We start from the raw sequence: 23,627 nt of genomic DNA on the forward strand, positions 1-23,627 counted from the left end.
GACTTCAAAGTCTTCTTTTACTTCAAACACAAAATGGAAGGGATTGCCACAAATTCATACCTATAGGACAAAATTAATGTCCTGAGCTCTTCGGCATCAACAGGACATTTGACTGCTTTCAGCCATTTTAATAGGACATTATAATTTTGTGCAAAACACAAAATCATGATCACACACACATATCAATATATGCACCAACATTGTGTGCGTCTATTGTTTTATTACTTTTTTTTCAAACAGGACACACACACAAATTAAACAAACAAACGATAAAGCAACCAAAAACTTCAGCACTCTTACTTTGATTGGCACACAAACTGCATGATTTCCCGACAGAGCTTTTTCTTGACATATTCGACAAAACAAAAGTTTACCTGGTCTCTTTGCTGTCAAATTCTAACCAACTACAGGGTCAGCCATGAATAGTTAAACCTTATTAAAAGACCGTCTGTGCGACAACAGGAAACTTTACTTTCCGTGATTGTGGAGGTTTCAGCGGCGAGACTGTCATTGGCGCTGTCATTTTCCAGAGTGATGCTATTGCTAGGCGTGTTTTCCCATGTTCTTGGCCCTAATGTAGCACACGATGCTGTTCAAAACGCCTCAGCTTTTTTTTTTTTTTGGGGGGGGGGGGGGGGGGGCAGGCTTTAGCTTTTTTCGGTGGCATAATTCAGTGCCGTGCGCTTCAACTCTAACCGAAAGCAAATTAAAGCAGACGCGAGCCTTGGTCAGTGTGATCTTCTCTATCTCTTATTATTGCCAACAAAAATTCAGCTAAGACTGTTTAGGGTGAGGAACTAGGATTCGTTTGAAATTGAACAGGTAAGGCGTCGCACGCTCGGTATAGCCTTGAATATACGGGGTGGTGCTGTCTGTCGCACGGTTTTGGTCTTTTTACTAACTTTTGAGCGTGACAAGCACGTGAGATCTGGCAGCTATACAGTGCAGGTTTGGTCAGTGTCTCCAATGATGTTGCTTGACAACGAACCGACCAAACGAATCCTAGTTCCTCACCCCAGGGACCTATGCTCACCCTAAACAGTCTTAGCTGAATTTTTGTTGGCAATAAGAAGAGATAGAGAGGATCACACTCGCTGAGAAGCTTACTTGGACAACACAAAAAAAGAAAGAAGGTCACAAGAAGTAAACTTGCACCACCACTCTGTAACTCTCTTCTTTTCTGTCAGACACTGCACCTCTCTGTAACTCTCTTCTTTTCTGTCAGACACTGCACCTCTCTGTAACTCTCTTCTTTTCTGTCAGACACTGCACCTCTCTGTAACTCTCTTCTTTTCTGTCAGACACTGCACCTCTCTGTAACTCTCTTCTTTTCTGTCAGACACTGCACCTCTCTGTAACTCTCTTCTTTTCTGTCAGACTGTTACGGCTGGAATTTACGTGTGTATGTCTGTATGTATGTCTATTCACTCCTATCAGAAATTGTGCATGCTACTCTCTGTTTACTATCTAGCCTTCACACACACACACACACAACACTCCAACCAGGCACAAAGACAAGAACACAGTATAGCCCTTTGCCCCTGCACCTCTATTAGAATGTTCAATAACACAACATAAACATATTATTATACATCCATTCTACAGATCACTTTCGCTCAACATGAAAGTTCTATTTCTGTTAACACACAGAAATCTAACTGCACAAAATTACATACATATTACTTTGTCATGCAGTCTACAGTTCACGTGCACACACGTATAACACTTTAGGCTTTGTTCCGTGAAAGCCCGTCTGTCTCAAAACACACGAAGTCATTGCCTCAAGCAATACTTCTGTCAATATTCACTTCTGCTACACACAGATGACAAAAACCACGACGCTCGACGTCTCATGGTTATTCACTCGGGAAACGTATCTCTGTACAGCTATCACGCTGGTTAATTGCTCTCAGTCGTACTCACAATATACAGTGGCACGCACTGCTTCACCCCACCCACACAACTGTCTCGTGTGGTGGAATGGGACGGGGTTCCCGTTTTGCAGCGCTTCACGCTGTCTCCCCTTCTGCGTTCCCACAGCTCACGGCTGGAGCGTGAGGGTAGAACCTCCCGTCTCGTTCCCCTTCCGCGACCCCTCTCGGCCCGGGATACTTCCGCGACCCACTCGGCCCGGGATGCTAAAATACACAAGTTTAAACTACCATAAGTCTCCATACTTGAATAAACTTTTATGACATTCTTTATCACTACCGTCAACTAACTTATGCGGTTACAGTATATACACCCGCTTACTCATAAGCGACTTCATTTCCGAAAAACATGTAAACATTCCCTTTTCAACAATGGCTGACATCAACGCACACTTTTCAGCTAATTCACACATGACTCTCCCGGTCATTTCTCAAGTCAATATTTCCGAGCAAAATAATATCTCCGAGCAAAATATCAATTCAATAAATACCTGTAAACACAGCAGCTGAATCTACCGATTCAATACCGCGGCACGAGTCCCCAAACGACCTCCAGCGCCCGGTGAGAAACTTTACAATCAGGAGACACTTCTTCTCCTGTCGATAGTCTGCAAAGCTCTGCTGTCTAATCTATCTACAAACGTGACCTCAGTCAATACTCCTCTCTGATTGGTCACATCCCACTGCATTGCGTCAACGACATCTCACCGTGCGGTGTCTACTCAAAGTTCGTGGCCCATGAAACTTTGTACACCTGCGTCACATAACTCCAATATACACTATGTGCAAATCCGTTTGTCACATTACCCCCTCCTCCCGAAAAAAAAATAACCGACCGAGGTTATTTTTTCTTTAGGCTAACAGGTAAAAGAGGGTAACTACTACACTGAACTGCAATCTTCATACCAGTTTCCCCTAGGGAACAGACTGGTCATGATTTGAACGTGACAACAAATCGGCAAACACGTTCCGTGTTCCCGGTATCGGTTCAACTGTGAACCTGTACTCTTGCAACGAGAGTGACCAACGCAAAACTCTCGCGTTCTTGAAACGACACGTTTGAATGTACGCCAGTGGTTTGTGATCTGTCTGCAAGACGAAGACCACTCCCCATAGGAACTTGGAGAACTTTGCAACAGCCCACACAATTGCCAGACACTCCCTTTCAATCGTGCTGTACCTGGTTTCCCGTGGCAACAACTTCTTGCTTGCAAAGGCAACTGGGTGAAGTGTACCTTCCAAGTCCTGCATCAAAGTCGCACCCAAACCAACTCCACTGGCATCAGTCCGGAGAACAAAAGACTGGTCCAGTTTTGGCAATTGTAAAACTGGGAACTCAGAAAAGATCTGCTTCATACTTGCTAAAGCAGTCTCACATGCAGGCGTCCACTGGATGGTTCGACCACTCGAGTCTTTGACGAGATCTGAGATCGGTGCTGTGAGAGTTGCGAATCCCGCCACATACCTCCGATAGAAGCTCAACAACCCCAACAGAGATCGAACCTGCTTCTTGGTGGTAGGAGTAGGAATCGCCAGAATCTTCTGGATCTTCTCCTCCTGTGGACGAAGCATTCCCTCTCCCACAATATGACCCAAGAACTCAAGACTGCGACAACCTGTCAAAATCTTGGACGGCTTTGCAGTGAGGTTGAACTGTGACAGTTTCTGTAGAACTCCCCGTACATGCTTTAAATGGGCAGAAAATGAACAACTGTGCACCAAAATGTCGTCAAAGAAGTTCATGCTGGAGACTTCCTGAAGCCTCAACATTCGCATCATACGAGCGAACACTGCTGGAGCCGAAACAAGGCCAAAAGGCATCCTGATCCATTGGTACAAACCCATGTGCGTAGCAAACGCCGTTTTATGCCTGTCAACGGGGTTTACAACAATCTGCCAGTACCCCTTTGTGAGATCAATGCGAGTGAAGTACGAACAATGAGCAAGCCTCGTAAAGAGTTCATCAACATCTGGGATTGGTTCTGCGTCAAACACAGTTACCTTGTTCAAAGCTCTGTAGTCAATGCAAAATCGACAAGCACCATCTTTCTTTTTTACCAAAACAACTGGAGCTGAGTATGCAGATTTGGACTTTTCAATCACTCCTAAGTCGATCATAGTCTGCAATTCTCTTTCAACCACTTCCTTCGAAGAGAATGGTAAATCATATGCACGTCGTCGTACTGGCACATCAGTGGTCAAATCAACATCAAGAAAAAGATCTCCATTGAACGAACCTGGCAAAGTCGTCAAAATCTGAGTAAACTCAGAAAATACCTCATGCAGACTCGATTTCTGCACCTCTGAGAGACCTTTGTCAAAGTCTATAGACGATATGTCTTCATCTTTCATGGAAGACGACATGGGAGCCGGCAAGGTAGGTAACGAAGTAAAATCATCTTCTTCTTGTACCACAGCAATGGTATCACCTACAATCAATGGAGGTTTCTCCGGTCCGTAGACTGGTAGAACAGTCTTCTTTGCTTTTTCATGGAACTTATCAGAGACTGTCTCACCCCTGAAAGTCGTGATAGTGTTCCAAGAAACACACTTTCCCGCTGACACTGACGTATCATACTCTTGCTCTGTCTCAACAGCACTCATGCCTTGTCGCACATACTGTTTCAACATGTTAGCGTGAAAGATCTTTGAACGACCTCTCACCAGGATCTTGTAATCCGGATGCAAGCATTCCTGAACTTGGTATGGACCAGACCATGTCATCAATAGTTTGTTGGTATTAGTAGGCAGTAAGACTAACACCTCGTCACCAACATCAAAAGTGCGCTGCCTCGCACGTTGATCAAAGTATTTCTTCCCTCTTTTGGAAGATTCTGCTGAGTTTTGTTTTGCTAACTCACACGTTTCTGCAATGATGTTCTGTAGTTCAAATAGATACGCGTAGATGGGTTTTGCCTGAGCATCTTCAGCATTTGGACCCTGAGTCCACGAATCTGCTATCAAAGAAATGGGACCTTTGGGCGAACGACCAAACATAAGCTCAAAAGGGCTAAATCCTGTACTCTCAGATGGAAGCTCTCTGCATGCGAACAATAACGCTGGCAAATAGCGATGCCATGCCTTCGGCTGCGTATGGACAACTTTCCGCAACATCGCTTTCAGAGTTCCATGAAATCTCTCTACAGTCCCATTCGCCTGTGGATGATATGGCGAAGTTCGCACAGCATGCGTACCGCACAACGCATGAAACTGTTTCATGAGTTCAGAGTTGAACTGCGAACCTTGATCAGACAAAATCTCTTTTGGAAAACCCAACCTTGCGAAGATGGACAAAAGAGCTTCAGCCACAGCTACTGACGTGATTTCCTTCATAGGAACAGCCTCCGGAAATCTTGTAGCCAAATCAATCAAGGTTAGAATGTATCTATGGCCTTCTTCAGAAGGTGGAGAAAGTGGACCCACAAGGTCGATGGCAACTCTCTCAAACGGAGTTGATATCTGTGGCATGGCCACCAGTGGGACAGGGCACACCTTCCCTTTCGACACTGTCTTCTGACAAATATCACAGCTTTTCACATACCTAGTCACGTCAGCCGAAACACCTGGCCAGAAAAACTTGGTAAGAATTCTCGTCAACGTTCTCCGAACGCCACAATGTCCCGCCAGTAACTGGTCATGTGCAGTCACCATCACAGACGAACGCAAGTTCTCTGGAACCACCACCTGACAAAAAACTTTGTCTTTAGCTTGGTATTGCCTGTACAAAATACCATTTTCTTTGTAGAAAGAATATGTCGCCGTTCCTACAGACTTCAATTCTCCACTCACTGCAAGTGAGAAACAACCCTTTAGACTGCAATCTTCAGTCTGGAACCGAATGAGTTCATCACGTGACACAGCCATATCCTCAATTACCTCTACCAAAGGCTTCTGAGGGAGATCTCGTCTCTTTGCCTGCGCTCGAGTAGTCACAGCTGCGACCCTCTCCAGAATAGGAGAACACTCTGTCACCTTTTCCGATATCCCCGGAATGTTCCCTATGATCAAATCTGCGACAGGATCCTCCAGAACACAGCAAAGTAACTCTCCTGAATAGTAAGAGGACTGAACCATCACTTTCGCTTGGCGATATGTATGTATCTCTCCGCCAAACGTCTTACAGGCGACGCTTCCATCCACAAACTGGTCCTTTGCCACTAACCGACTGCGCACTCCACATATCGTAGCACCCGTGTCACGGAGTACCGAACACGCAACGTTGTTGACACAACCGTGATCAAGATTCAGACTTCCCACAGCCTGAGTAACCGAACAACCAATGTCTGCGACAACAGCATTTCCTGACTCGACCCGCTTGTATAAACCTGAATCAATCAGATAGTGCGGACAAGACCTCCTGTCATGGCAGTCAATCCCACAAATCATACACGGGTTCTGAGGGTGTGTCCGTCGGGGACACTGAGCTGCCCAATGTCCTTTTCCATGACACAACAGACAAGTATCTCCGCTCCGGAACAAACCACCCCTGCGACTACCAGTACGATTGCGTCTACTTCCACGAGGATAGTATGTATCACCTTGTGACTGTGCCTGAGCATCAGACGTACCTCTGCCATAGCTCCAGTTACCTTGTGTACGACCAGCAAAACTGGAACCAAACCTCCGAGACTGCGGACCACCTCTCCGATTATTGCTTTGTGAAAAAGCAGCTGCAGCGTACTCTTCGTGACTACAAGAACCTGCAGAAAAAATGGTTGGTCCCGACTTTCGTGACAAGTTTTTCCCAGGTCTCGCTAAGCGATAGCTTTCGGCAGCTTTGACCATTTCATCCAAAGTCACTAGACCTCGTTCTCGAATGAAAGTTGCTAAGTCAGCTGATACGCTTTCAAGGAATTGTTCTCCCAGGATCAAGTTCACTAGACCTTCAACATCTGTGGTTATGTCAGATAGCGCAACCCAACGATCAAACAATCGTCGTAACTCAATCCCAAAAGTTTGGAACGGTTCCTTTTCACTTGGACGGATATTTCGGAGCTTTTGTCTAAATGTTTCAGACGTGCACTGAAATTTCTTCAGCAAGTTTTCTTTCAAACATTGGTATGTTAGTTCACCAGCAGCAGCAAGGCTATGGTATAGGTTTAATGCATTGCCCTCTAAAAGAGCAGACAAGTACGTGATCCACCTTGTCTCTTCCCATCCCAGAGATTTAGCATGAGTTTCAAATCTGAACAAGTATGAGTCTATATCATCTTGCTGTTCCCTGAATGCAGGGAGCCTGGGGTAAACAGGGCGAGCACCTACATTAGTGTGAGAATCCCGACCATTTTGTGGTGCCCGTGACCCAGCACTAATTTCAGCCTGCCTAATCTCAAGCTCTCTTTGCTTTAACTGGTGTTCTCTCTCTTTGTCTCTTTCTTCCCGGTCCAATTCTTTTTGTCTTCGACTTTCTTCCATTTCCAATTCTTTTTGTCTTCGACTTTCTTCAATTTGTGCATCTTCCCTTTCTTTTTGTCGATCAAATTCTTTTTGTCTTCGACTTTCTTCCATTTCTAATGCTTTTTGTCTTTCTTCCCTTTCTTTTTGCTTCTCATCTTTTTCTCGTTTTCTCTCCAAACGATCAAAACTCTCTTTCACGTATTTCTCACGTTTATCTGCAGCCAGACCCAAAGTCTCTGCCTGTTTAACGAACTTTTCAAACAACGCATCATAATCATCATCGCTCTCCATTGTGTAAGTTTTGAACTTTCAAAATCACACCAAAATATGTCTAAGTTTAGAAAAACAACAAATTTGAAAAAGTTTCAAAGATTAATGCAAGTTCAAGCAATCTACTTGAAATCTGTCAAGTACCACAAAAAAATCTGGCACCAAAACCAATAGTCAATACCAGACCATATCCAAACACGTTTTGGCGTAAATCTCACGCAAAAATATCCAACAGTTTTAATCAAAGTCAGATACTCAGTTAATGAAGTCAAAAACGAATCTTGGTTCAAAACATATATACAAGCACAAACAAAACAACCCCAAACCACAAATAGTAGGAAAAATTCAAAGTTCAAAGATGCAAACACAAGTAAATACTTAAGACTAATCAACAATCTAAATACTAAATCAGAAAATCAAACCCAAAATAAGTAAAGTCCAACTAAAGGAAACGCAGTTGGAAGCAAAATAAAAACAAAGTTCCAACAAAAAATTTATGAAGTAAAACAACCCATAACAATCAAAGTTTTAAATAGTAACTTAAAATAACTATGTATACACTACTAATGAGATTAACTTAATCTAAATTAACAAGACAACAACAAAAAATGTAGTTGGAGGCAAATACAACAAATTCCAAAAATTTTTTTTTAAAAGTGACCCAATCACTCCAAACGACAGACTAAATTAAACCAAAAAAATTCAAAGTACCTAATCTACTACCATAGCAAATAACAAACCAAAAATAAACTAAAACTTAAACTAATGAAAGTCTATAACAAAATATCACAACTAATTACCTTAATTACTTACAACAAACTTACAAACTCAACAAAATCAATGCCACAAAATCAATAACTAATCAATCACATTAACAAAAAAAAATTTCAAAATCAAATTAAAAAATTTCAAAGTCAAAAAGAACAAAATTAATCAAAGTTAATCAACAAAGGCAAAGGGCAATAAACAACAGATAGATCCCTATTCCAAAGCAGAAAGAAAAACAAAAAAAATTTACCAAATATTTTACAAAATTGAAAGCACAGAAAAGAGCAAGGAAAGAGAAATGAAAGACCCCACAGGAAGAAAAATGAAGCTAATCCCTCAGTGCTTAGAACTGTACAGTAAGCACTACCGTAAAACTGGAGACGGTAACAATACAAAACAGGACATGAACGACACAACTATTCAATCTGAAAAACTCTGTCTGCGTGACCTACTGCCAAAAAGTTCTGAAAACCCAACACAGGGGACAAAATTACATGTAGTAAAGCCGGGAAACAACTACAAATTTTTAACTAACACAGAGTTATCGGGGTCACCAAATGTTACGGCTGGAATTTACGTGTGTATGTCTGTATGTATGTCTATTCACTCCTATCAGAAATTGTGCATGCTACTCTCTGTTTACTATCTAGCCTTCACACACACACACACACAACACTCCAACCAGGCACAAAGACAAGAACACAGTATAGCCCTTTGCCCCTGCACCTCTATTAGAATGTTCAATAACACAACATAAACATATTATTATACATCCATTCTACAGATCACTTTCGCTCAACATGAAAGTTCTATTTCTGTTAACACACAGAAATCTAACTGCCCAAAATTACATACATATTACTTTGTCATGCAGTCTACAGTTCACGTGCACACACGTATAACACTTTAGGCTTTGTTCCGTGAAAGCCCGTCTGTCTCAAAACACACGAAGTCATTGCCTCAAGCAATACTTCTGTCAATATTCACTTCTGCTACACACAGATGACAAAAACCACGACGCTCGACGTCTCATGGTTATTCACTCGGGAAACGTATCTCTGTACAGCTATCACGCTGGTTAATTGCTCTCAGTCGTACTCACAATATACAGTGGCACGCACTGCTTCACCCCACCCACACAACTGTCTCGTGTGGTGGAATGGGACGGGGTTCCCGTTTTGCAGCGCTTCACGCTGTCTCCCCTTCTGCGTTCCCACAGCTCACGGCTGGAGCGTGAGGGTAGAACCTCCCGTCTCGTTCCCCTTCCGCGACCCCTCTCGGCCCGGGATACTTCCGCGACCCACTCGGCCCGGGATGCTAAAATACACAAGTTTAAACTACCATAAGTCTCCATACTTGAATAAACTTTTATGACATTCTTTATCACTACCGTCAACTAACTTATGCGGTTACAGTATATACACCCGCTTACTCATAAGCGACTTCATTTCCGAAAAACATGTAAACATTCCCTTTTCAACAATGGCTGACATCAACGCACACTTTTCAGCTAATTCACACATGACTCTCCCGGTCATTTCTCAAGTCAATATTTCCGAGCAAAATAATATCTCCGAGCAAAATATCAATTCAATAAATACCTGTAAACACAGCAGCTGAATCTACCGATTCAATACCGCGGCACGAGTCCCCAAACGACCTCCAGCGCCCGGTGAGAAACTTTACAATCAGGAGACACTTCTTCTCCTGTCGATAGTCTGCAAAGCTCTGCTGTCTAATCTATCTACAAACGTGACCTCAGTCAATACTCCTCTCTGATTGGTCACATCCCACTGCATTGCGTCAACGACATCTCACCGTGCGGTGTCTACTCAAAGTTCGTGGCCCATGAAACTTTGTACACCTGCGTCACATAACTCCAATATACACTATGTGCAAATCCGTTTGTCACACAGACACTGCACCTCTCTGTAACTCTCTTCTTTTCTGTCAGACACTGCACCTCTCTGTAACTCTCTTCTTTTCTGTCAGACACTGCACCTCTCTGTAACTCTCTTCTTTTCTGTCAGACACTGCACCTCTCTGTAACTCTCTTCTTTTCTGTCAGACACTGCACCTCTCTGTAACTCTCTTCTTTTCTGTCAGACACTGCACCTCTCTGTAACTCTCTTCTTTTCTGTCAGACACTGCACCTCTCTGTAACTCTCTTCTTTTCTGTCAGACACTGCACCACTCTGTAACTCTCTTCTTTTCTGTCAGACACTGCACCACCACTCTGTAACTCTCTTCTTTTCTGTCAGACACTGCACCTCTCTCAGCACTTTCAAACAACAGTTGAAAACTTTCCTTTTCACACAATATTTAAATAAATATAAATGTTCTTCTTCTTATTATTATTATTAATTTACGACGCAATTTTGCCATGTAATAGCCGTAGGTTTGTGGATAGTGCGCAACAATTCAGATGTGCTACGTTGATAATTACACGAAGTCAAAAACAACTGACGCATGTTTCTCTTTGCTGACTGCAGCCTCCGTGGCCATGCGCTTGTCTTTTGGTAGTTTTCACTACCTATTTTATTCATGTTTTTATTACTTAGTTAGTGGAAGAATTTTTTGTAATGTATGTTTGATGGTGTATGCTTTTAATTAAGCGTTGTTGACTATGAATGTAGATGTAAATGCTTGTATAACTGTGTTTTAATTTTAAATGTGTCAAGCGCAAAGAGCATAATTGTAAAGTTATGATGTTGCGCTATATAAATGCTCATTTATTATTATTATTATTAATATTACACCAACCCGGCCTAATGTCTTTTCCATTCCATTTCTGCACGTACTTCTCTCCCACAAAGTTGGTATGATTGTTGAAAGTGTTCGCTGGGTGTGTGTATATATAGTGAGTATAGCATACATGGATATTGTGTGAACAGTACATGTGGTGATTTTTGTCCATATGGTTAATTGTTTTATGTGGGTTGTACATTTAATTGCTCTATTCTGTATTATGTTCTTTTTTTTTCTCTTCTCTCTCTTTTTTCTTCTTTTTTTTCTCTTTCTTCTTTTCTTCTTTGTGTATTTATTTTATTGTTTGTTTGATCCTCTGTTTGCTTGTCCCGACGCTTGTTCCTTCTCCCAGTATGCTCCCACGTCGCCCCGTCCCAGCACTCACTGCAACATCCACCCCTGAACTTCGTTCCGCCGCCAGACTTTGTCGAATCAATGAGCCCCCAGTGTTGGTCAGACACCTGGGCACCCTCACAAATTTTACAGACACTCCAGGGAAGGATGTCAGGCCGCTGGGGTAGGCTACCCTCGGAAGATGACACTGCACTGCTGCTGAGTCACTTCGACGGTGTTCAGTATTGGTCCTGTTCCTGGCAAGGGACACAGGCACCGCTACCTACTAAGCCCTCTACTTACGACACTGACTGTTAAGTCGCGGGGGCGGGGACGTAGCTCAGTTGGTAGCGCGCTGGCTTTGTAGCCAGTTGGTCGCTATCAGCGTGGGTTCGATCCCCACGTTCAGCGAGAGATTTATTTCTCGGAGTCAACTTTGTGCAGATTCTCTACGGTGTCCGAACACCCCCGTGTGCACACATGCGCACGAAAAAGATCCCACGTTCACAGCGAAAGTCTTAGGGCTTGGAAAACACGAAGACACGCATGCATCATCTCTCGTCTCTGATTATCATGATCGTATTTCGATACTTTGACGAGACAAACCCAATGCTGGTGTGTCGAAGAAGACAGCCACAGCGGGCTTGTTCGAATCAAAGTATCACACCATATCTTCAGCGTATTACCAATACCTGTCCCAGTTGGTCTAAGAGGACATTAAACCCTAATAGTCAGTTAAGTCGCGGAGCCAGACTCCTCAGAGAGCAGACCGCCACTGCGTCCTTCCGTCGACCCCCCTGGAGCATCCCAGGCTGGCAGCAGAGTATTCAGGGATGGCTGGAACAGGAACACTGGGACCAAGGTCACCATGAGAGCCCTGAGCAGGAAGGGTCACAAGAATCGAGACAAGTTTTTTTATTTTCGCATTCGTGAAGTAAATGACACTCGGCTGTGTGATCCCAGCCTTCCCATTGGAACTTTAGCACTTCCACTCTGGGTAGGAGCCGACCGAAGCTCGAAAAAAACCACGCACCCCTTATGGAATTCGAACCACGATCTCCCGGCCCGCAGTCCGATGCGCTTACCACGTTATTTTGAAAAGGGCCTAGAGCCAAAGGTTAGGCACTTAAAAATGTCCATTTATTATTATCATTATAATACTTACATGATTTAGGGCCATCTGCAATGAAAAACAAAGCAAATCATTAAAAATAATTCATTGACTAGAAACACCAGAAACAAGACGATGACGACGACAAAGACAACAAGAACTGCCAATAATTCCAACCTGACTATGACCAACAAGAACTACCAATAATTCCAACCTGACTATGACCAACAAGAACTACCAATAATTCCAACCTGACTATGACCAACAAGAACTACCAATAATTCCAACCTGACTATGACCAACAAGAACTACCAATAATTCCAACCTAACTATGACCAACAAGAACTACCAATAATTCCAACCTGACTATGACCAACAAGAACTACCAATAATTCCAACCTGACTATGACCAACAAGAAATAAAGAAACAAACAGAAGAAATAAAACAACAAACAAAAAAAACATCTGTGCTGAAAGGGTACTACGAAAGCAACTTGAGAGATATAGCAGCGGTGGTCGTGGGTCCGTGAAGTCAGAATTCGGTCACGGAAAAACACGGTAGCGGTCATACGGGACAGGTTGACTAAAAAGAAATGCATCCCATAAAATGCTAATACGTTCTGCATCTCTTTACCGATTTACTTCAAATTTGGTGTACATTAACTTCAGCTTATTCATGACCAGTCCAATAATCTGGACTGACCTTTGCTGAATGTTTAAAAAAAAGTTTCCAAATTCGGGGATCGACTAAACAGCCATACTTACGAGATTGTGGAAATTATTAGCATTTTTGTGGGTTGCATTTTATCGGGTCAGCCTGTAGTTTGCCTAATTGACGAAATGGAAACCATCGCCAGGGTAAATGTAGTGGTAAGCTCTTTGAATTTCGCAAGTTCAAATTAAATGGAATCATCATGTACACTCTATAGTTGTTAAAGCTCGTATTTTAGTTGCATGTTTGCGTTCCTATAAATATCGGCTCAGTCGCAAGGCACTAGAAATGATGTATAAGGCTTTTATTCTTCCTCATTTTGACTATGCAGATGTAATATGGGATAATTGCAATGCAATGTTGGCAGTTGAACTTGAAAAAATGCACCTAGATGCTATTAGAACTATTATCGGAGCTGTTCGTGGAACAAGCCATCAAAAACTTTACAATGAGTCAGGTTTTACAACACTGCAAGAACGGCGCAGAAAACATAAATTGATCGTTTATTTTAAATTAGTTAATGGTCTAGCGCCAGTGTACTTACTTGATTACTTACCATCTCTCATTTCAGCAGTAAATCCGTACCACCGACGCAAACCATATGATAGGCAAATGTTTCGATGTAGAACTGAATTATATAAGCATTCGTTTTTTCCTTCTGCAACATCTTTATGGAATGAATTACCTGATCATATAAAACAAACGAATTGGTTGTTTTAAAAGATTTTTGTCCAGAGATGACCCTCTAATTCCCCCGTATGTCTACTCTAAAGTTCGAAAAGCAGAAATCATTCATTGTAAATTAAGATTAGAGATAAGCGATTTAAATGCAGATATGTTTAAAAGACATTTGACAAATGATGTTTTCTGCAGGTGTGGTTTTCATGTTGAAAATTGTGAACACTTTTTATTTGACTGTCCATTGTACACGAATGTTAGAGCAACCACTATTGATACTCTACCAGATAATAATAATATTACTGTTTTGTGTGCTATGTACGGTAATAGTGACAAGTCCTTGGCTGAAAACACAGCGCTGTTTTATCAGATTCAGAAATTTATATTAGACAGCAAACGTTTTTGTTAACACCATATGTTTAGTCATTTTGTTACTAGAGCATTGAATTGATCTATAGTGGATGCAATCTCTCTCTCTCTCTCTCTCTCTCTCTCTCTCTCTCTCTCTCTCTCTCTCTCTCTCTCTCTCTCTCTCTCTCTCTGTCCTCTGTGTCTCTATGTGTGTGTCTCTATGTGTGTGTGTGTGTGTGTGTGTGTGTGTGTGTGTGTGTGTGTGTGTGTTTTTGTGTGTGTGCACGTGTGTGTGTGTGAGTGTGCGTTGTGTGTGTGTGAGATTTCCGTACCACTGTTGCTATAGTTATCGTTGTTGTTGTTTTTGTTTTCATTTGTTTAAATATCATGCATTTACAATATTGTCCGCCACATTACTCGTTTGTTTCTAAGAGCACATTTATAAGTTTATCTTGTTGTGCTCCCTTAATTACAATTTTCAATTACGGCTTTGTATTTATGCAACTGAATAAAACTGTTTAAACCAAGTTCAAATTAATGTACATTGCAAATGCTTTTACAAAACTGAAGATGCAACTTTACCAGTTAATTTGCTTAAAGGCACAGTAAGCCTCCCGTAAACCATCACAGATACTGTCAGGCTTTTACACACAGTACAAACACCCTTTCATTTAAACACTCACCGCTTGAAAACATCCTAGGTGCCCTCTGTAAAGAGCGAGCAATTTTCAAAGAATTCTTTTTTGCGTGGTTTATCTTACCCCTTGTGATTCAGTTTCCTTTTTTCCCAAAGTAGTCGTCAGTTTGTAATTTGAATGCGACTCGCTGTAAGCTTATCTGCAATAGCACGTTATTATGTGCCTCTGAATCTATACGAAACAAACGGTTGTGATTCACAAGAACTCTAGCGATGGTTTTTGACTGTTCAGAGGAACTGGCGAAGCCTATAAACCGTCGTCTGCTACGAGAACCACGACCTTGCGTGACCCTGCTTCCGAGCTTTTCTTTTTTCAAACTCAAAACTTCGAATTGTACTGATCTTGTCTTGATGGAAAAAGAATTGTTTTATGATTTAAGAATGTTTGTGTAACAAGCTGTCAATTTATCCCCGAGTACGCTAGTACTAGGGCTAAGCAGACTTTAATTGTGTGTCTGTCTGTCTCGACTTAACAGCTTATTGCTGGGAAACTACTGGGCGCAGTTCGTTCAAAAGTTGATACACTAACTTGATAATAGGTCCGATGGATCGTATTAAAACTTCATAATGTTACCTGGGACCTAAATGCGAAATAAACCACACAAAAACGACTTGGCGGTGGGAGGAATTCGCGGAGCCACATCCAGCAAGGCAGTCTAATAGAACAGCCGAACGCGTCACACAGTCATAGCGTCATAAAAAGATTACGTCACGATCGAAAGTCTTTGACGTCAATCAGTGCATCATTCCTGTAGTCTTTTTCTCTCGAGCTGTGTGTGTGTGTGTGTGTGTGTGTGTGTGTGTGTGTGTGTGTGTGTGTTCATTTTGTGCACATGTGTTAGTGTTACTGTGTGTGTGTGTGTGTGTGTGTGTGTGTGTGTGTGTGTGTGTGTGTGTGTGTGTGTGTGCATGAGTCTGTACTCGTGTGTGTGTGTGTGTGTGTGTGTGTGTGTGTGTGTGTGTGTGTGTGTGTGTGTGTGTGTAAGAAACAGAGAGAAGAGAGAGAGAGAGGGAGAGAGTGAGGGAGAGAGAGAGAGTGTGTGTGTGTGTGGTTCACTACCTTATTTTGGTCACATTTCATAAGGGTCAAAGTGACCTTGACCTTGATCATATGTGACCAAATGTGTCTCATGATGAAAGCATAACATGTGCCCCACATAATTTTTAAGTTTGAAACAGTTATCTTCCATAGTTCAGGGTCAAGGTCACTTCAAAATATGTATACAATCCAACTTTGAAGAGCTCCTGTGACCTTGACCTTGAAGCAAGGTAAACCAAACTGGTATCAAAAGATGGGGCTTACTTTGCCCTATATATCATATATAGGTGAGGTATTGAATCTCAAAAACTTAAGAGAAAATGGGAAAAATGTTAAAAAAAAATGTTTTTGAGACAACATTTATGGCCCCTGCGACCTTGACCTTGAAGCAAGGTCAAGATGCTATGTATGTTTTTTGGGGCCTTGTCATCATACACCATCTTGCCAAATTTGGTACTGATAGACTGAATAGTGTCCAAGAAATATCCAACGTTAAAGTTTTCCGGACGGCCGGACGTCCGGACGGACGGACGGACGACTCGGGTGAGTACATAGACTCACTTTTGCTTCGCATGTGAGTCAAAAAGGAAACAATGAACCAAGAAACTTAAACCAAGGTGTACATCTGCGGCTTCTAGGCAGTGTGCATGCAAACTATCTTGTTCCTGCCTTGCACACACACACACACACCCACCCAGTCACACACACACACACACACCCACACACACAGTCACACACACACACACACACATCCATTCTTTTATATTTGATATTATATATATTAATAATATATAAACATCGTGCGAGCTAATAATAAAACACTCTGACGAAGGCCACGAGGCCGTAATATTGGTGAAAACGAAAAGGCTTGTTTGGCTATGTTTCCTTATTTGTTTGTATATATCCCCCCCCCCCCCCCCCCACCCCAAACACGCGCACTTACACAACAAAAACACACACCACGTGCACTGACACAGTAACGGACAGAGACCACCCCGCTCACGTATATTCAAGCTCATACGCAGGCACGCACACACACACACACACACACACACACACACACACACACACACACACACACACACATTGCAAAAGACAGATTATTACCTGTAGTTGTCTGGGATGAAGTCTCAGTCAGAAAACACGCAAGGAAGAGCAGGAAACCACAGAGTGAACGTGCTGCAGTAAAGATACAAGCAAGCAGAACAAGATATCAACATCAAAACTAACACAAGAAGCAAAGCAAATCACCCATCTACCCACCAACCAACTATAATACATCATACATTTATTTTGCCCAAAAAGTTAGTTGTGGATGTGGACTTACTTTAGCTGAAACTTTCCATATTGTTGCTTGTTTAGGGGGATGTATGCCGGGCCGGTGTAACACGAAATTTTTACTCCACGAGAAAATGACTCTGGAGTAAAAATATTGAGTGCATGACACTTTTAACATGGCCGCTACATGACCATCAGGTAGGGTGCATACCGCGCAGGATCCTTCCTGTGTTAGGATGCACCAAAGACGCTTCTCAATACCCACGCCGTGGATGGTGGCACGCCTAGTTTTTTCCACCGCAGCAACAACACCCAATTCGTTCCCCCGCAAGACGAACAACATGGTAGGTGTCTCCAAATTAATGCCTTAAAATAGTAGATAACCAGACTTTCTAGTATTGAAGTTTATATCATACTGTTCGGTACTTTATTTTGCATTGGATCAGCTAGTTGTCTTACCATTTACACTCTCGTGTACTACATAAGAGAAGAAATGTCATCTAGACAAGTCAGAAATACTGTCTCCCACGTTAAAAAATATGAAATAACACAAAGCACGGTCAACAGAAGGGCTTAAATCTTTTTGCTGGTCAAAGTCAAACTACTTGTGGATACTGCTCTTCATTATTAAGTTTAAGCTTACCTTAGTTTAGACTCACGATCGGTTCAAAGATCAACAGTGAAATTTGAGTACCACAAAATAACGCTAGATTAGAGCAGCTTATCCACGATGCTGGTGCCCAAAAACGCGCATACAAGGCTGCAAGGTATCGAAGATTAAACTGTGAGTATTAAAATAGTGCTTTAAATGGTAGTTCTAGGTTAATTTGTACGAAATTGAGACCTCTCTGTATAATTTTCACGGACTTCGGCAGAAAATTGAATGCCACTGTTCACGAGTACACAACAAGACATAAATTACATATTATACATATGAGCCAATGTCAAAAGGTGCTGTGGGTACGCTAGGTATTTTATAAGTTCTGTAACTATTTACTGAATGTACACTCAGATGGAACTTTTGGTTTTTCTGAGAGATTAATGAATAAAGATGATCGCAGAGAAAAACCAAAGACTAACTATAAACAGTTAAAATTCTGCTCCTCATTCATTACGCAAATTAGTGCTTTTTAGGGACGTAATTTGACAAGGTGTTTGAGTACTCTCGATAGTTTTAGAAAAAATGCTAATAAGCTTTTTTCTGGGCAGTTGGATTTAAACCAAATGATTGCATGAACCCCAATACATAGTTCTGAGTGTTTTTCTTCCCATTTGTCCGTTTTTTAAAGAAATTATTAAAGTTTGAAAATTGCGTGTCTAGCGTGACTCTTTGCGTCACAAAAACTCAAACTTTAAAAAAGCTTCCAAAAAATGTTGTTGTTCAACTAGATACACAAAAGAACCAGTTTTGAACAAAAACTGTCGGTGAAAAGGAAAAACAATGAAAATAACCACTATATTTTGAAGTTTGGTACCATTTCTGGCTAATTTAAGCTTTGTCGTCACAATGTCACACTAGACACTTTTTCATCAAATTTCCTTTTTTTTCCACAACATTTTTAATTTCTTCCTTTTTTTTTGCTAGCAGTCAGAAGCAAATCAAATGACTGCTTCATAATCACAGTTTTTGAAAAGAAGAAATAACAAGTCGCGTAAGGCGAAAATACAATATTTAGTCAAGTAGCTGTCGAACTCACAGAATGAAACTGAACGCAATGCCATTTTACTCGTAGCATCGTCAGGCCACCGCTCATGGCAAAGGCAGTGAAATTGACAAGAAGAGCGGGGTAGTAGTTGCGCTAAGAAGGATAGCACGCTTTTCTGTACCTCTCTTTGTTTTAACTTTCTGAGCGTGTTTTTAATCCAAACATATCATATCTATATGTTTTTGAAATGAGGAACCGACAAGGAATAAGATGAAAGTATTTTTAAATTGATTTGGACAATTTAATTTTGATAATAATTTTTATATATTTAATTTTCAGAGCTTGTTTTTAATCCGAATATAACATATTTATATGTTTTTGGAATCAGCAAATGATGGAGAATAAGATAAACGTAAATTTGGATCGTTTTATAAATTTTTATTTTTTTTTACAATTTTCCGATTTTTAATGACCAAAGTCATTAATTAATTTTTAAGCCACCAAGCTGAAATGCAATACCGAACCCCGGGCTTCGTCGAAGATTACTTGACCAAAATTTGAACCAATTTGGTTGAAAAATGAGGGCGTGACAGTGCCGCCTCAACTTTCACGAAAAGCCGGATATGACGTCATCAAAGACATTTATCAAAAAAATGAAAAAAACGTTCGGGGATTTCATACCCAGGAACTCTCATGTCAAATTTCATAAAGATCGGTCCAGTAGTTTAGTCTGAATCGCTCTACACACACACACAGACACACACACACACACACACACACACACACACACACACACACATACACCACGACCCTCGTCTCGATTCCCCCCTCTACGTTAAAATATTTAGTCAAAACTTGACTAAATATAAAAAGGAATTGTCATTATTGTGTGACAGAACAATTTGTCGTCACAGGTCACACTAGACACACGACGTCATTTGTCCATCCAAACAAAATTTATGTAATTAAAACCACTGTTTTAGAAGATTGATTACGTGCTTTAATTATCGACAAATGCTTGTTCTTCATCACTCTCTTGAGATGACCAGGAAGAAATAATAATGGGCCAGAATTCCCAATCATCTAGGCCGTTTTCTGAACTTCGCGCACGGCGTGCTAGTGTTAAGACCGCGGCCCAAAAAACACAGTCCGGTGCCCAGCGATGCTCGGAATACAAGAAAAGGATGAAAAAAAAACCGACCAGGAGTATGCTGCCTACCTGGATAGACAGAACGTATTGAGCAAGGCTTGGAGGGAACACCGGACCGACGAGCGGAGAGCATTGGATCGCGAGAAAGCAAGACATCGTAAACAGTTGAGCAGGTAATTTACAAATCTGTAGAATCTTCTGTCAAGTCTCCATCTAATCCAGAGTCGAATTAAAAATTGAGTATGCGAATTTGATTACCTTTCAGTGTACAGACTGTAACGAGGACACTCACACACACACACACACACACACACACACACACACACACACACACACACACACACGCGCGCGCACGCACGCACGCACGCACGCACGCACGCACGCACCCATGCACACACGCATGCAAGCACTCACACACACAAGCAAGCACGCACACACACGCACGCACCGATGCACGCATGCATGCAAGCGCGCAAAATGTGTCAGATTTTTTTAGGTTTAGGAATGTGTTTATGTAAAATTCTTTTTAAAGAAATAAACCGGGAAAAAAACTACCCAATGTTTTGCGCTAAAACCCGTCTCCGGGTTAATAATTTTCAGTTTTAATCGTTTGCTGCAGACCTGCCGTTTCACACCGAGATTATCATTGCATGGACAATTAAAGAACTACAAATATGAGGATACCGATACTCAACATTACAACTCATAATGTGCGGTGTGTGTGTGTGTGTGTGTGTGTGTGTGTGTGTGTGTGTGTGTGTGTGTGTGTGTCCCAGGGCTCGTGCGAAGAAAAAAACCAAGTCGCGTAAGGCGAAAATACAACATTTAGTCAAGTAACTGTCGAACTCACAGAATGAAACTGAACGCAATGCAACGCAGCAAGACCGTATACTCGTAGCATCGTCAGTCCACCGCTCACGGCAAAGGCAGTGAAATTGACAAGAAGAGCGGGGTAGTAGTTGCGCTGAGAACGATAGCACGCTTTTCTGTACCTCTCTTCGTTTTAACTTTCTGAGCGTGTTTTTAATCCAAACATATCATATCTATATGTTTTTGGAATCAGGAACCGACAAGGAATAAGATGAAAGTGTTTTTAAATTGATTTCGAAAATTTAATTTTGATAATAATTTTTATATATTTAATTTTCAGAGCTTGTTGTTAATCCAAATATAACATATTTATATGTTTTTGGAATCAGCAAATGATGGAAAATAAGATGAACGTAATTTTGGATCGTTTTGTAAAAAAAATATTTTTTTTACAATTTTCAGATTATTAATGACCAAAGTCATTAATTAATTTTTAAGCCACCACGCTGAAATGCAATACCGAAGTCCGAGCTTCGTCGAACATTACTTGACCAAAATTTCAACCAATTTGGTTGAAAAATGAGGGCGTGACAGTGCCTCCTCAACTTTCACGAAAAGCCGGATATGACGTCATCAAAGACATTTATCAAAAAAATGGAGAAAAAAATGTCTGATGATGTCATACCCAGGAACTTTCATGTCAAATTTCATAAAGATCGGTCCAGTAGTTTGGTCTGAATCGCTCTACACGCACGCACGCACACACACACACACACATACACCACGACCCTCGTCTCGATTCCCCCCTCGATGTTAAAACATTTAGTCATAACTTGACTAAATGTAAAAAGAAAAACAGCTCTCCGCTAACTGCAGCAAAAAGGAAGAAAACGGCTATTAAAAACATAATTCGTAAAGCGGAGACACCTGCAGACAGGCAGAAGAAGAAAACCAAAGAAAATGCTAAGTTTCGGCAGTGCAAAAGAAGATCTTCCATGACAGATAAACAGAAGAGGGAATTGAACAAAATAAGAATGGACAGATACCACAGAAAACAAGAAAAAGACAATCTGACGAATCTCGCAAGACCAGTGAGCTTTTTGAAGTCCGTAAAAATGGCATTTAATGCCATTTCCAGGAAGCGGGACAAAGAGTCTCTTCAGAAACAAAATTTCATTAAAACGTTACTCAAGCGACAAGCAGTACATCAAGACAGTTGTAGAACTCTCAAGCAACTGTACGCGCGTAAACGTCCGACAGACACAAAAGTGGAGAAATTCTACGACAGGGAATCAATCGATGTGCCTGGAAAGCGTACAGTGTCAAAAGTGTCAATAATCCAGAAGAAAGTTCTGACCAAGAAAGTGGAGGACTTGTTTGAAATGTTCAAATCTGAAAATTCGTTGTACAAAATATCTCTGACCCCTTTTGCACGGAGGCGCCCAAAACACATCCTGCTGTCTACCAGTCGGACTTTTCTGCATTGCCTCTGTGAGACATGCACCAACCCAATGTTGAAAGTTGACAAGCTAAACCAGCACTTGTCTGCGATAACTTATTTAATCCGCTTTTATGGAATAACCAATATTTTGTTTATGATGGAAATGTACTGTATTTTGAAGATTGGACAAGAAAGGGTCTTGTTAGCGTATATGATGTTTTACATAGAAAAGAGTTTGTTTCCTATCAGTTCATTTGTGATGTTTTATGAAAATCCCCACAGAGAATTTTGAACTATAACATGGTTCGTGCTGTTGTTGTAAATGTTATTAATAAGATGATGCACGGAAAGGAAGAAATTGATTTGATGGATATCCCCTCTTATCGTGGTAAGAAAGTACACAACGCACAACAGTTTAGAAAAGAATTAGTAAGCATGAAACTTGTTGAACCGTGTGCAATTGGATTTTGGAGGAGGAAATTTAATTATGAAATTGACAAGAAAGATTGGCTGATGAGTTTTGAATCGGTTAAAGAGACAAGGCTACGAGTATTACAATGGAAATTACTTCACAATATTTACCCCACAAATATTATGTTATATAAAATGAAAGTTGTGGAAGACAATATTTGTTCACACTGTAGTAATAGCATTGACTATATAGAACACTTTTTTTTCTTTGGCCCAGTGGTGCTTGAGTTTTGGAAACAAATTGAATTTTATATTTGGGTACAGTTGGATAAACAGATAAAGTTAACTATACATGAAATCATGTTTGGAGTTAAAAATCGAAAAATGCATGCAACTCTGTTGAAAGAATTAAACTGTATAATTTTGGTTGCTAAAATGTGCATAAGTATTTATAAGAAAACCAAGGCTTCAATGCCTCTTTTTACATTTAGTCAAGTTTTGACTAAATGTTTTAACATAGAGGGGGGAATCGAGACGAGGGTCGTGGTGTATGTGTGTGTGTCTGTCTGTCTGTCTGTCTGTCTGTGTGTGTAGAGCGATTCAGACTAAACTACTGGGCCGATCTTTATGAAAGTTGACATGAGAGTTCCTGGGTATGATATCCCCGGACGTTTTTTTCATTTTTTTGATAAATACCTTTGATGACGTCATATCCGGCCTTTTGTAAAAGTTGAGGCGGCACTGTCACACCCTCATTTTTCAATCAAATTGATTGAAATTTTGGCAAAGCAATCTTCGACGAAGCCCGGGGTTTGGTATTGCATTTCAGCTTGGTGGCTTAAAAACTAATTAATGA

General features: G+C 41.2%; 2 protein-coding genes and 1 long non-coding RNA gene across 4 annotated transcripts in view; all 3 read right to left on the bottom strand.

Moving 5' to 3' along the window:
• Positions 1–23,627, bottom strand: part of LOC138946972 (mucin-like protein) — a 254,265-nt gene that overhangs the window by 148,574 nt on the left and 82,064 nt on the right. For both annotated transcript variants that reach the window (XM_070318397.1, XM_070318396.1), the window contains exons 3-4: positions 17,143–17,214; positions 12,613–12,627 (exon numbers count right to left, since the gene is read on the bottom strand). In XM_070318397.1, coding sequence (XP_070174498.1) covers positions 12,613–12,627; positions 17,143–17,214 — 87 coding nt within the window. The remainder of the gene's footprint in view (positions 1–12,612; positions 12,628–17,142; positions 17,215–23,627) is intronic.
• Positions 1,529–5,937, bottom strand: LOC138946975 (uncharacterized). The gene is made up of 2 exons (XM_070318399.1): positions 2,423–5,937; positions 1,529–2,138 (listed from the first exon to the last, which is right to left on the bottom strand). Exon 1 carries the CDS (start codon positions 5,793–5,795, stop codon positions 2,847–2,849), a length of 2,949 nt encoding a protein of 982 aa, XP_070174500.1. The 5' UTR covers positions 5,796–5,937; the 3' UTR covers positions 1,529–2,138; positions 2,423–2,846.
• LOC138946986 (uncharacterized) lies at positions 9,074–12,449 on the bottom strand. The gene is made up of 2 exons (XR_011449506.1): positions 9,968–12,449; positions 9,074–9,683 (listed from the first exon to the last, which is right to left on the bottom strand). It is a non-coding gene; the product is annotated as an uncharacterized lncRNA (long non-coding RNA).

The sequence above is a fragment of the Littorina saxatilis genome, linkage group LG14, assembly GCF_037325665.1.
Source record: "Littorina saxatilis isolate snail1 linkage group LG14, US_GU_Lsax_2.0, whole genome shotgun sequence".
NCBI lineage: Eukaryota > Metazoa > Mollusca > Gastropoda > Littorinimorpha > Littorinidae > Littorina > Littorina saxatilis.

Bases quoted from the DNA above. Each gene is read 5' to 3' on its own strand.
- LOC138946975 (XM_070318399.1), bottom strand. From the start codon at position 5,795: ATGGCTGTGTCACGTGATGAACTCATTCGGTTCCAGACTGAAGATTGC.